The 12,980-nt window shown below is 43.1% G+C and overlaps 1 protein-coding gene across 1 annotated transcript in view; it reads left to right on the top strand.

The window, feature by feature from the left end:
• Nucleotides 1-12,980, top strand: part of LOC150087119 (uncharacterized) — a 447,878-nt gene that overhangs the window by 104,246 nt on the left and 330,652 nt on the right. The window contains exon 11 of the mRNA XM_090372381.1: nucleotides 21-754. Coding sequence (XP_090228507.1) covers nucleotides 21-754 — 734 coding nt within the window. The remainder of the gene's footprint in view (nucleotides 1-20; nucleotides 755-12,980) is intronic.

The raw sequence follows: 12,980 nt of genomic DNA, 5'->3' as shown, positions 1-12,980 counted from the left end.
AATGAGAAAATCTTTCCTAGTTGTTGGAAGGAGGTATACATTAGAATATCATTAAAGAATAGAGAAAAAGAGAGGACGGATCCTGGATCATATAGACCAGTGGCATTATTGCCAGTTATCGCAAAGGTTTTTGAAAGAGTGTTGATGAATAGATTGGAGGGATATTACGAGAGTAGTGGAATGAGCAGCCCTAGGCAGTTTGGCTTTCGGAGGGGCAAATCTACTGAAGATACTGTGGTTAAAATTGTGTCATATGTACAAGAGACTTCAGAAAATTATGTCCTGGGTATATTTCTTGACTTTAAGGAGGCATTTGATCGTATGTGGTGGTGGCCGAGCTTTCTTGCAAGAATGAGAAAAATGAAGTGTACTGGGCAGTTCTATGGAGTTTTAAAAGATTATTTTAAAGATAGGAAAGTTACAATTGTAACGAAATATGGGAAAGTTAGTCAGGAAGTAACAAGAGGTGCTCCACAAGGTTCAACCATAGGTCCATATAGATGGAACATTGTATTGGATGAGCTACTGGTTCAGGAGTGGGTAGGATGTGAACTGGTAGCATATGCTGATCATTTGTTAATAATGGTGGTGGGAAAGTCTAGAAAAGAATTGGAGGAGAGCATTAAGAGGGCTATGAGACAAGTGGAGAAATGGGCTGAAGTCCATAAAATGGAGATATCAATGAAAAAAAAAACTCACATGGTTCTGCTCAAAGGGAAGCTCAGTGAAAGAAGGCCATCTGCAAAAATATTTGGTACGACGATAGCATATTCCCCCTTGGTCAAGTACCTAGGAGTTTATGTGGATGAAAGGATGTCCTTTTTTGTCTCACATGCAGAAATTAAGAGACATATGCATGTGGGGCTTGGGGTCATAGAGTGACTAATAGCCACGTTAAAAGAAGTCTTATTTCAGCACAGAGCTTTGCCCTTCTGGTGGTGACGTCGTCCTGCAGAACCGTTTCAAATGATACTCTGCAAGATATTGCAGGAAAGGAACCAGTGGATCTGGTTCCTTTCCTGCAATATCTTGGATGTGATCTGATTATACTTAAAAGGACAATGGAATATGCGATTAAGAATAATAAGAGAATAGAACTTATGGGAATAAAATCTTGTAGAGAAGAGGGAAGAGAGTATGGAAGACACGAATTGAAAGTAGAAAAGAAAAGGTATAGATTGTATACGGCAGGAAAGATGGAACGATTTTGCTAAGGGGCGTGTTACCTTTGCTTTTCTGCCTGGGGTGAAAACTATGAAAGAAATTTCATCTTGGTCTGGTCTAGGAATGTTCCAAACAATGTTAATAACTGGACATGGGTTAAAGAAAAGACTGGTAGAGCTTGGTGTAAAAGAAAATCCAATGTGTATTTATGGGATGGTAGAAGATACAGAGCATATTTTACGGCAGTGTGTAAGACGTGATATACCAAGGAATATGTTAATTAGGCAGATTGGCTCCGACTCATACACCTGGAGTGACTTGTTTAATAGAGAATGGAACGAAGCTTCTGCTGAGTTTGCTAGAGAAGTAAACAGGATTAGATAATTGTAAATGTTTGTCTATATGTAAATAGTATTTTTATGGAATTGAGATTTGGTTGGAATTGGAATTTATTGATCTTATAGTTTATAGTTGTATAAAAAGGAAATGTTGAAAAAAAATACAAAAATATATAGATGAATTTTATTGTTTAGAGTTTTAATTTGGCTGGAACAAGAATCACAATTTATAGAAGTTTGCCTTTTAAGTTTAAAGTTTAATTGAGCTCTAGATAGTCGATATCCGCCTCTTCTGGGAAGGGGCGGTAACATATCCTTAATATTTTATTTATCATATGGAGGATGTGATTAAGGATCAAAAGACTAAAATTGATAGGATAGCGGAATAAAGCGCGGATGAGCTTATTGCTCAGGAAGCGCAGGTACAAGTAGGTGTTAGGACAGTGATGATGATGATGTACTCGTAAAAACTAGAATAGGATATCATGGTGGTTGAGGGAGCCCAGCTTCAGAAAACTTATTTGGCTCTTAGTTCGACCAGATGGTTCTAGGATGGTTCGCCCCCAGGAACAATCGAATAGTGGGTTCACCTACAAGAATCGTTAAATGACCCTTGCAGGTGTGGTAGTATGTATGCCTGCTGTCGTGCAACTCCAGAGCGCATTTATAGCTTTCGGGTATTGAGCGTCCCATTGGGTTTCCGTGGTGGCTGTGGAGCCTAGGAACTGAAGACAAATAAAAATTACTGTGTTTCCTGATAGAAAAGACTTTTCTTAGGGGTTTCAACAAACTGCTACCAGAAAACTCAGCGAATGACTAGATAAAGTTACTTTGGCAAAGAGACAACTACTAAAGAAAATCAGATCCAATACTTCGATAACTAATAATTCACTGTACAAGCGAGAGAGTCTGCGCGGTAGCACAGTGGTATCGTCACTGTGCTCCCCTTAATGTTTTATTTATCTACTATTTATTTATATACACTAGGTGGAAAAGGCCGGGGTTCAAATTCCATCGATAACGCGAGGAACTTTAATGGGCTTTTTTCACACCGTGGCTGAGTTAGTCGGTCTCAGGCATAGATGGAAATGTCCCCCCCCCAGAAGCTAGTTTTTTTTTTCGTCCGGCAAAACAGGCAAATCGACTAGAGAACACACGCAATTTACAGACAAAATAAATATATGCGTAGGTGTAATCATCTCCTGATGACCCTAATATAATTTGTTTTGTACAAGTGAGAGAGAGAACAACAGTTAAAATGGTACCAGAATATAAATAAAAAAATAATTTTAAATTTGATTTTGATTTAAAATTAATTTTCTATCCCCATTTGGCATATCTGGAATAAAAAAGTGAGAAATTGTGCAGGCATAATTGCCAAGATCAGTAGAGATGACTGGAGCTCAAAAGAAGGACCCTGGCAATCATCTACCGAACAGTGTTCTTACCTATGATCACCTATGGATCCGGTGCATGATTTACCCGCAGGGCCATAGTCAGGAACAAATTAGAAACAATTCAAAGAACAATACTTCTCACAATCACCACGGCATGTTGCTCTGTGAGCACACTCAAGAAGTGCATGTCCAGAGAATTTTTGGCGATAGCCCCATACACAGCGAACATCAAGGCTGAAAGGAAAAAAGTTTCCACATAACTCCACGAGTTATGGAAAAACAATTGGGAGCGGGAAACCAGAGGTACTGTCACCAAAAGGTTTCTGCCACATGTGGCAATCGTCAGCGGGGTTAATTGAAGACCCAAACTGTACCTGCGGTGGGAGTGAAGACTGAATACACATTCCATATGAACGAACAATATATGATGTTCCTAGAACACAGTTAATAGCAGAAATTGGCCTCCTTCCTAGGGACAAGGATACTTATTTACATTAGAAGCTTTTGCAAACTACACTCACAGAGTATTCGAAATAAAAAGAAATCTACAGAGACAGCTCCTCCACAATAGTCTAAACACAAGAGTCCTACAGTCTCCTCCACAATAGTCTAAACTGCCCAAGTCATTTGCAGATGATGTTAAAATTGGTAGGGTAGTTAATGATCACTGTCAAGCTGAGATTCTTCACAGAGACCTAGATAGACTTCAAGAATGGTCAGAAAAATGGCAGCTATGCTTTAATTCAGCACAGTGTAAGGTATTAACACCTGGGGAAACAGTAATCTCAAAATAATTTATTCACATGGGGGAGTTCAACTAAACCCAATACTGGAGGAAAGGGACTTGGGTGTTACAATACGGTCACACATGAAATTCTCTGAGCATTGTAAACAGGTTGCAAGGAAGGCCCATGGTGTCCTCTCGATGATCTATCGAACTTTTGCAAGTAGAGATAGGGACGTGATAATCCCATTATATCAGGCTTTTGTTAAACCACACTTGGAATATTGTGTTCAAGTATGGGGACCGCATATAAAGAAAGACATCGAGCTTCTTGAAAGGGTGCAAAGATGGGTAACTCGCCCGGTGAGATCGGCAAAAGGACGTCCTTATGAAGAAAGACTTCGAATAGGTGCGTTGCAGAGTTTGGAAACTAGGCACCTTAGAGGACATTTGATTGAGGTGTTTAAGGCTCTGAAAGGCATCAGTAAAATGAATGAGGACGAAATTTTCAGGATTATAAACGATGCTAGAACTAGGGGACATAAATTCAAGTTACGGGGGGGAAATGTTTAGATTGGACTGCAGGAAGTTTTATTTTAGCCAGCGAGTTATAAATTATTGGAATCAGTTGCCTACATGGGTGGTAGAGGCTGAGAGTTTGGGGAAATTCAACGGTGATCTAGATAGTACCTTCTTTAATTTCCTTTTCATTTTTTAATTATTATTTATTTTTTATTTTTTTATCATTGTTTTTTTCGATTTTTTTTAAATTTTTTTTTTTTTTGGCTGGTTCAGCATAAGCCATAGGCTTTCTTGCACCATGAGGCCATTACTAATACTAATACTAAGTCTCCTACCACGCTCCGATGATGACTCATTAATCTGGCGAGATAGTTTATCAGCAACCTGTACATATATCTGGCTTTTATAACCATGGATTGGTAATAGGATCTACTCCTCCTCGCCTGTGTTACCCTGCCTTGTTGGGGGAACATGGGGGTCCGGGATAATCCTGAAAAAAAAAAAAAAAAAGGATAAACTGAAATTGCAGCCATTATCAATCCACTGCAGGATGGAAGGTTCCTCAACGATTCATGTTGAGGGAAATGGACCATAATCTGCCACTCTGGTCCAGTGCGGGTTGGCAGATCTACCGTATTTAGCACTCAGGGGTTTGAATCGCGGTCTATTCAAGAGAGCGTGTGCTACTGCACTCGCCCTCCTGACCACTTGGCTACGGATGCCCTGGTGGGTAATCATAGTAATTATATAATATCGAAGTGGGTGAAATACATGCAGCCCGGGGCACCTCAGCCGAAAAATAATAGTAAGCTGAGATACCTGGGAGGGGGGGGTTCCCGTGGTGTGCACGAGTATCTAGAATCATCTGTCCAGGTGACTGATGCTTCTGGGTAGCTAAGCGCCCAGAACATTACAACAGAACACACATAATACACACAAACCTACGTCACACACATATCTGGCCCATTTGTAGTGATACTGTTCTTCACACACATATCTGCCCTATTTGTAGCGATACTGTTCTTCACAGAGATACGGGGCAGAGTTTTACTGATTTCTAGGAGACGCCCCTTACTAAAACACATGTCAGCACATGAGAAAGAAAGAGAAGAATGAAATTGATGAATGAGAGAATGATACTGAATGATTGGATGGGAGCAGAATACGAGTAGTGTGAATGTGCTGAGTGCTCGATGAATGGGACAGGCTGCGGTCTGGGAAGAAACAGGGATTATGATAAAAGGAACGTGGCCCAGTAGGATAGCCAAAGTGAAGTGCCGAGGAATTATTCAGCGAGGGGAATGCCAGAGGTGTATTCAACTCTGGCAGTAAGCTAGATAATCTTGTAATAACTGAGAGTAAAGTGGAGGAGAAATTGTTAAAGATAAACACAAGAAAGGCACCTGGGGTGGATGGGATCTATCCAGTTATATTAAAGGAGGCAGCAAAGAAAGTAAGCAAACCCTTAGCCATAATTATGAGAGATTCCTTGGACTCAGGGAAGGTACCCATAGACTGGAGATGTGCAAATGTGACCCCAATTCACAAAGTAGGATCAAAGGCTGACAAAAGTAATTATAGACCTGTGAGTTTAACTTCTGTTCCAAGGAACTTAATGGAGGCACTGTTTAAAGAAGCACTGCAGGATCATCTAGACAAGACTTCAGTTATAGCTCGGACACAGCATGGTTTTGTTAAGGGAAAGTCTTGCCTGACCAATTTGATTGGATACTATGATGCAATCAAAATAGAACTGGATGCAAGGAATAACTTTGATATTATATATTTGAATCTTAGAAAGGCTTTTTATAGTTTTGCACATGGAAGACTGCTGCACAAATTGAAGCAGTGTGGCATTGGAGGCAAATTGCTGCTATGGATAAAGGGGTGGTTGAGGGGGAGAAGACATAGAGTGGTAATCAATGGACACTGCTCATCGTGGACTAATGTTATTAGTTGAGTCCCTCAGGATTCAGTGTTGGGTCCATTATTGTTTTCTGTATTGATAAATGGTATTGATGGTGGTATATCAAGCTTAATGTCCAAGTTTGTAGACGATACAGAGGTTGGCAGGGTTGTACTGGCCCTATGCTGCTGCAACGGGATCTGGAAAGGTTGAGCAGATGGGCTGAGAGGTGGCAAATAACATTGACAAATGAAAAGTACTACATATGGGAAACAACAACCCCAGAGCAACGTATCAACTCTGTGGTACTACACTGACAGTGGTAGAGAATGAAGAGGACCTGGGGGTAATTGTGCAGGCAAATATGAAGTTCTCTGTGCAGTGCAGACGGGCTGCAAGAGTAGCTCATCGTGTCTTGTCAATATACAGGAGTTTTTCTAGCAGGGATAAGGAGGTGATTATTCCCTTGTATAAGGCAATGGTCAGGCCACACCTTGAGTACTGTATACAAGCCTGGAGGCCTCATTTCAAGAAGAAAGTAGAGCTGCTGGAACGAGTACAGAGAAGGGCAACAAGATTAGTGAATTGAACAAAGGGTTTTTCTTACGAAGAAAGGCTTAAGTTTTGAAAATTACAGTGTCTGGAGACTAGGCACCTGTGAGGTGATCTGATAGAGGTGTATAAATCCTTGAATGGTTTGAGCATGCTCAAAGACAATGGGATTCTTCCTCTTGCTCAGAATAATCACCTGAGAGGGCATAAATTCAAATTGAGGAAAGACAGATTTAGGATAGATGTGCGGAAATTTGCCTTGAGCCAGCGGGTAGTTGGTTGGTGGAACAGACTTCCATCCCTTGTTGTGGAAGTTGATAGCCTAAATAAATTTAATGCTCAGCTGAACAGGTATTTCGAACGAGCGGAGGGGTGAAGTGGAAGTGTTTTTTTTTTTTTTTTGTTTATTTTTGACTGATGCTGCATAAGCTTGCTTTCTTTCATCATATGCCTCTACTAATGCTAATGTTGTGGTAAAAGAGAATAACTGATGTGAGTGAATGCAATAGGGTGAAGGTAAACGCCCTTGCTATATATAGCAAGGGCGTTTTCCTTCACCCTATACTTCATAATACACTGAGTATACAGAAGTCATGGGATACCTACCCAGTAACGGGTAGGCCCACCTTTCACCCGGATAAGGGCAGTCACGCGGCGAGGCCTTGAGTCCACTATCACAAAAGCTTTCCACAGGTATTTCCATCCATGCTTGCTGCATCGCTGTCCATAATTCTGTCGCATCCTTGGGTGGAGGATCGAAAGCTCGAACGGAACTTTTCACAGCATCCCAAAAATGCTCAAAAGGGTTCATGTCAGTTGAACGGGAAGGCCATTCCGCGGTTGGCTGAAACAATGCGAGACAGACGTCGACAGCCACTTTCATCTACCAACTTTCTCCGTCCACGATGAGATATTATTCCGGAAATGGCATATTCCCTATACACTCTTGATAGCGTTTCTGTACGCCTTCTGCAACAGTGTGACCCATGCGTCGGGCACACACTATCATACCTCTTTCAAAGTCAGTTAACTCACGACTTTTATCCATATTGACATCCAATTACCTTCCACGTAAATACAGTGATGCCCTGTGTCTATATATCTGCCAATTGGCGGGTTCGTCTGCTAGCGAGAGGGGAGAGAGCTTCGCCTTGCCCAGGAACCATTATCGCACCATGAATCCTGTCCTTTCAGTTTATATTACCTATGCAGGCGCCTCCGTAGCCAGGTGGGAAGGAGCAGCAGTGCGTAGCACACGCTTCTTGATTAGACCGGGGTTCGAGCCCGTGACCACCAAATACGGAGGATGCGGAAAGGTCAGGGAATGATTACCGTATATCCCGGAGCAATATGCCCTTAGTTGCTAATGCTCCTAAAAACCATATAACAACAATAACATATTACCTATGGATATTTTAGTAATAAGCTATAAGTGCCATTAATTTTTTAATAACATACACGTATAAGTTATAAATCCAGTTTAATGTAAGAATACAAATATATACTAACAGTAGCTTTCGAGACGCGTGTCTCTTCATCCCCTCGACGTGGGCACCTGTACGTGGTGAGGGGACCTCCCAGTGATGCTGCTGGGTTTCCAGATTAGCATCACTGGGATCTAACGCCCATACCTTGGTTCCAGGGTTACATCTTTGGAATCCGGCGTGTGCAGCCGTGCGCCGCGACCCGTGGAAGCGGAAAGGGGGATCCTGGTGGTTGAGGGGCCCAGCCTTAATACACCACTTTGGCCCCTGCTTCGACAAGACGGGCGGTCCCGGACCGGCTCGACTGGGATCAATCGGCGGGTGGTTTTATACTGCTAGGGTCAACTGCGTTCCAATACGTCTCCCTCCCTTTGGTCCTGGGACGGGATAAAGACTTATTGGTAACGTGGGTATGGTGTTCTAAGCGAACTCGGCGTCCCATTCGTGTACGCAGTACCTGCTAGTTCACGAGTGGGCGCCCCCTCGTAGGGCTCCGTGGTGGATGAGGTACTTAGGCATCAGACATTTTTTCTTTACTCTCATGAGTAATTTAAATCTTTCTTCTGGGGCCCCAACAAGGCCCCTACCTAATCGATCAGATGAGAATGACACCAATTCTGCCAAAAGAGCCAGAACTGAGGATAAACCACCATCTATAACTCCGCTTTTCCTCATTCTCCATTCCACCGGAGAGCAGTCAATTGGGAAGATGTCACCCTTCTTCATCCAGAAAGGATTAGAAGGGTTGGCAGGATCACCAAAATCCGTTAAACGACTGCGTTCTGGCGATCTTTTAATCGAAGCCTCAAACACAAAGCAGGCAGAAAGAATGTTAAATGCAACATCTATAGGGGGAATACCAATCATCGTAACCCCCACAAAACTTTGAACTCTTCACGCGGTGTCATTTCAGAGTGGGATCTTCTTCATGTCTCTGAAGAGGAGATCTGCTCTGAACTAAAAGATCAAGGAGTGATAGCTGTCAAGAGGATATCAATGCGGAAGGAAGGGAATCTCGTCCCTACCCGAGTTCTCATCCTAACATTTAACACCCCACGGCCTCCTAGTTCCATCAAGGCAGGGTATTTAAACTGCCCAGTGAGGATCTACATTCCAAACCCACTGAGGTGTTTTAAATGCCAAAAATACGGACACTCACAAACGGCTTGTCGTGGTAACCCTGCCTGTGCTCGATGTGGTGCGAAAGACCACGAGAGCAAGGAATGTTCAGCTTCTAAACCGATCTGTGTAAATTGCCAACAAGATCATCCTGCCTACTCCAGAGCATGCCAGCGGTGGAAGGATGAAAAAGAGATCCAGAAATTGAAAACGGAGCTGAATATCTCCTACCCAGAGGCTAGAAAACGCATTCAACCAATAAATAGCGGGAAACCTTCATATGCCCAGAAGGTTTCTGCGAAGTGCACTATCGGTACGCAGACTGAGATGACTGTACCACCAAAAGAGTCATTCACACCGATTGCCCGCTATTTATTGAGTTCACAAAAGCCCACCAAAAAAACGCAATCAGCTGCCACTCCTATATCCGTACCTCCTAATGCTCCACCACTACCAAAACCAAGTGGTAAAGAGCCAACAGTAACAACAGAAACAATGGATGTCGAGCACAAGGAGGTACCGGATGAATCAGTCTTGGAACTCTTTGCGGAGGAAGAAATGGACACGGGACAGCGTCCATTCTTCCCCAAAAAAGATAAAGCCAAGACTGATAAAAGTAAGCCCTCAGCACTTCGGAAGCCGCCTGATGGACCCACCAAGCCAAAATAATGGCTAAATTCCTACAATGGAATTGTCGTGGATTCCGGCGAAATACTGATGACATCAAGGCTCTCCTGCAAAAGCACGAGCCAGTTTGCTTTTGCTTGCAGGAAACTTATCTAAAGGCAAATGATGATCCCACCATGTATAACATCACAATCTTTCGTAAGGATAGAATTGCGGATGGTCCTGCTCATGGAGGAGTGGCTATCCTTGTGAGTAATCACACCCCAGTTCAGCCCTTGCTAATTACAACCATCATAGAGGCTGTTGCAATTCGCCTTACAGTGGGATTTTTATTAACGGTCTGCTCTATCTATTTGCCACCTGGGACTGACATCTCCCAGGAAGACCTTGATGATCTTCTAACGCAGTTGCCTCCCCCTTTCTTACTTCTCGGGGATTTTAATGGACATAACACCCTGTGGGGTAGTGCTAACATCAATGGAAGGGGACAAGTCATAGAGCGAATGCTCAATGACAATGACCTTTCCCTTCTAAATACCGGAACAAACACCTTTTTTCACATGCCTACCCGTACCTTTTCTGCCATCGATCTGTCTATATGCTCCCCTTCTCTACTCCCTTCACTTACTTGGGAAGTGGAGGAGAACCCATATGGAAGCGATCACTTCCCTGTGATAACCTTGTTACACAGTGGGAGACCATGTCTTCCTTTTAGGTTACCACGGTGGAAGATTGATCAGGCTGACTGGTTTGCCTTCCAACATCAGGCAAATTTTGATCTCAGTACCATCAGCCAAGAGCCTATCAATGATGCAGTAACGTACATCACAGAAGTTATCGTCCAAGCAGCTGCGAATGCAGTTCCAAAAACATCTGCCCGGTTTCCACCATTTCCCAAACCTTGGTGGAATTCCCAATGCACAGCAGCAAAAAAGGCTCAAAACAAAGCGTGGGGGATATTCCGCCGATATCCTACCACGACCAACCTTATAGCCTTTAAACGCGCACGAGCTAAAGCACGCTATATCCGCCGTCAGAGTCAAAAGGAATCGTGGATCCGTTTTACATCATCTATTAACCAGTCTACCAACTCTAAGGTAGTCTGGGATAAAATCCGGAAAATGAAGGGAAAATATTCATCCCACCCTTCTTCAATCCTAGATTATAATGGATGCGCTATTGCAGATCCAACTGCAATAGCCAATGCTCTTGGGGAAACATTCTCTAACATCTCCGCAACATCTTCATATTCCCCAGAGTTCCTGGTCCTGAAACATAAAATCGAAAAACAGGCACTTAATTTCAAATCCAAGGGCCTCTATCCCTACAACGGGGCATTCACTATAGAGGAACTGAAAAGAGCCCTCGCCCTTTCCAAAGCAAGTGCTGTTGGACCAGATGGCATCCATTATGAAATGATTAAACATCTTTCACCTAAATCTATGGATTATCTGCTCCTTCTATATAACAGAATCTTTTTTGAAGAGCAGTTTCCGGACTCCTGGCGGAATGCAATCGTCCTTGCTTTTCCTAAGCCAGGAAAGGATCCAAAAGTCACCACCAATTATCGTCCTATTGCTCTGACTAGCTGTCTGTGCAAAATCTTGGAGAGAATGGTTAATTCTCGTTTAATATGGTTCTTAGAATCAAATGACCTTCTCTCCAACATCCAGTGCGGCTTCCGAAGGAACCGGTCCACTTTGGACCATCTTATTAGATTGGAAACATCCATCCGGGATGCTTTCCTAAAACGCGAACACTTGGTGTCGGTGTTCTTTGATATGGAGAAAGCGTATGACACAACTTGGAGATTTGGCATTTTAAAAGATCTGCATAGCCTTGGTCTTAGGGGGCAACTCCCCATTTTTATCAAAAACTTTTTAGCCAATCGTTCTTTCCAAGTTCGTGTGGGATCCTCACTCTCTCGTTCCTTCAGCCAAGAGGAGGGAGTACCACAAGGATCAGTTTTAAGTGTCACGCTTTTCGCCATTAAAATAAATTCCATCACAGAACAACTTCCTCCAACTGTAAACAGTGCCCTCTATGTTGATGACTTTAGCATATTTTGTCAGTCATGCAACATGAGGGTTATTGAAAGACAACTGCAGAAAGCCATTGATCGCCTCAATTCCTGGGCACTTGCTAATGGCTTCAGATTCTCGCCGGAGAAGACCGTTTGCGTACATTTTTGTCGTAAGCGTAATCTTCATCCTGAACCTGAATTAAGGCTCGGACAAAATGCTATTCCAGTAGCACCGGACACAAAATTCTTGGGACTCATATTTGAAAAAAGTTGACCTTTCTGGATCATATCCGTCAACTTCGCACAAAGTGCACAAGAGGCCTTAATATTCTTCGCTCGCTCTCATCTATTTCTTGGGGTGCAGACCGATGCACCCTTCTACGGCTTTACCGTGCACTTGTGCGATCCAAATTAGATTATGGGTCCCAGGTATATTCCTCAGCCAGAGACAGTGTCCTTCGATGGCTGGACCCTGTCCATCATCAGGCCCTCCGTATCGCTACTGGAGCATATCGTACATCTCCTGTCCAGAGTTTATACGTCGAAGCAAACGAACCACCGTTATCGCTTCGACGTAAGCAGTTGTCTTTAAAGTACGCTTTAAAACTGAAATCCCTGCCAGACCATCCCACTTGGCCAGTCGTTTTTGAGCCACGTTGGGAAAATTTGTACAACACCCGTAAGACTGCCAATCGTCCTTTTGGTATTCGTGTCCAAGAGCTACTCATAGAATTTAATATCAAGGTAGACAAGGTTGCCCAAACACCAAAGCAACCCCTTCCACCCTGGCATGCTCATGTCCCAGCATGTGACTTGTCCCTTAGAAATTGGGGAAAGTCGGACACTCCATTATCGGTCTACCTGCAGCTTCTTTCAGCACACCGAACTGAACATTCTGACTTCGCGCCAGTCTACACAGACGGCTCGAAGTCGGAATCATATGTGGGATCTGCTGCTGTCTTTATAGACAGCATTACATCAGAGCAGATTCCCTCTGAATGCAGCATATTTACTGCAGAGCTGCACGCTATAGAGTTAGCCTTGGAACACATTAGTAAATGCGAATTCCAACGGTTCATTTTATATTCTGACGCTCTCAGCGTGTTACAGGCTTTAATATCTGT

The sequence above is a fragment of the Mastigoproctus giganteus genome, chromosome 4 (genome assembly GCF_048544385.1).
Source record: "Mastigoproctus giganteus isolate SK-2022 chromosome 4, ASM4854438v1, whole genome shotgun sequence".
Lineage (NCBI taxonomy): Eukaryota > Metazoa > Arthropoda > Arachnida > Uropygi > Thelyphonidae > Mastigoproctus > Mastigoproctus giganteus.
This window is presented reverse-complemented; position numbering and strand designations above follow the sequence as displayed.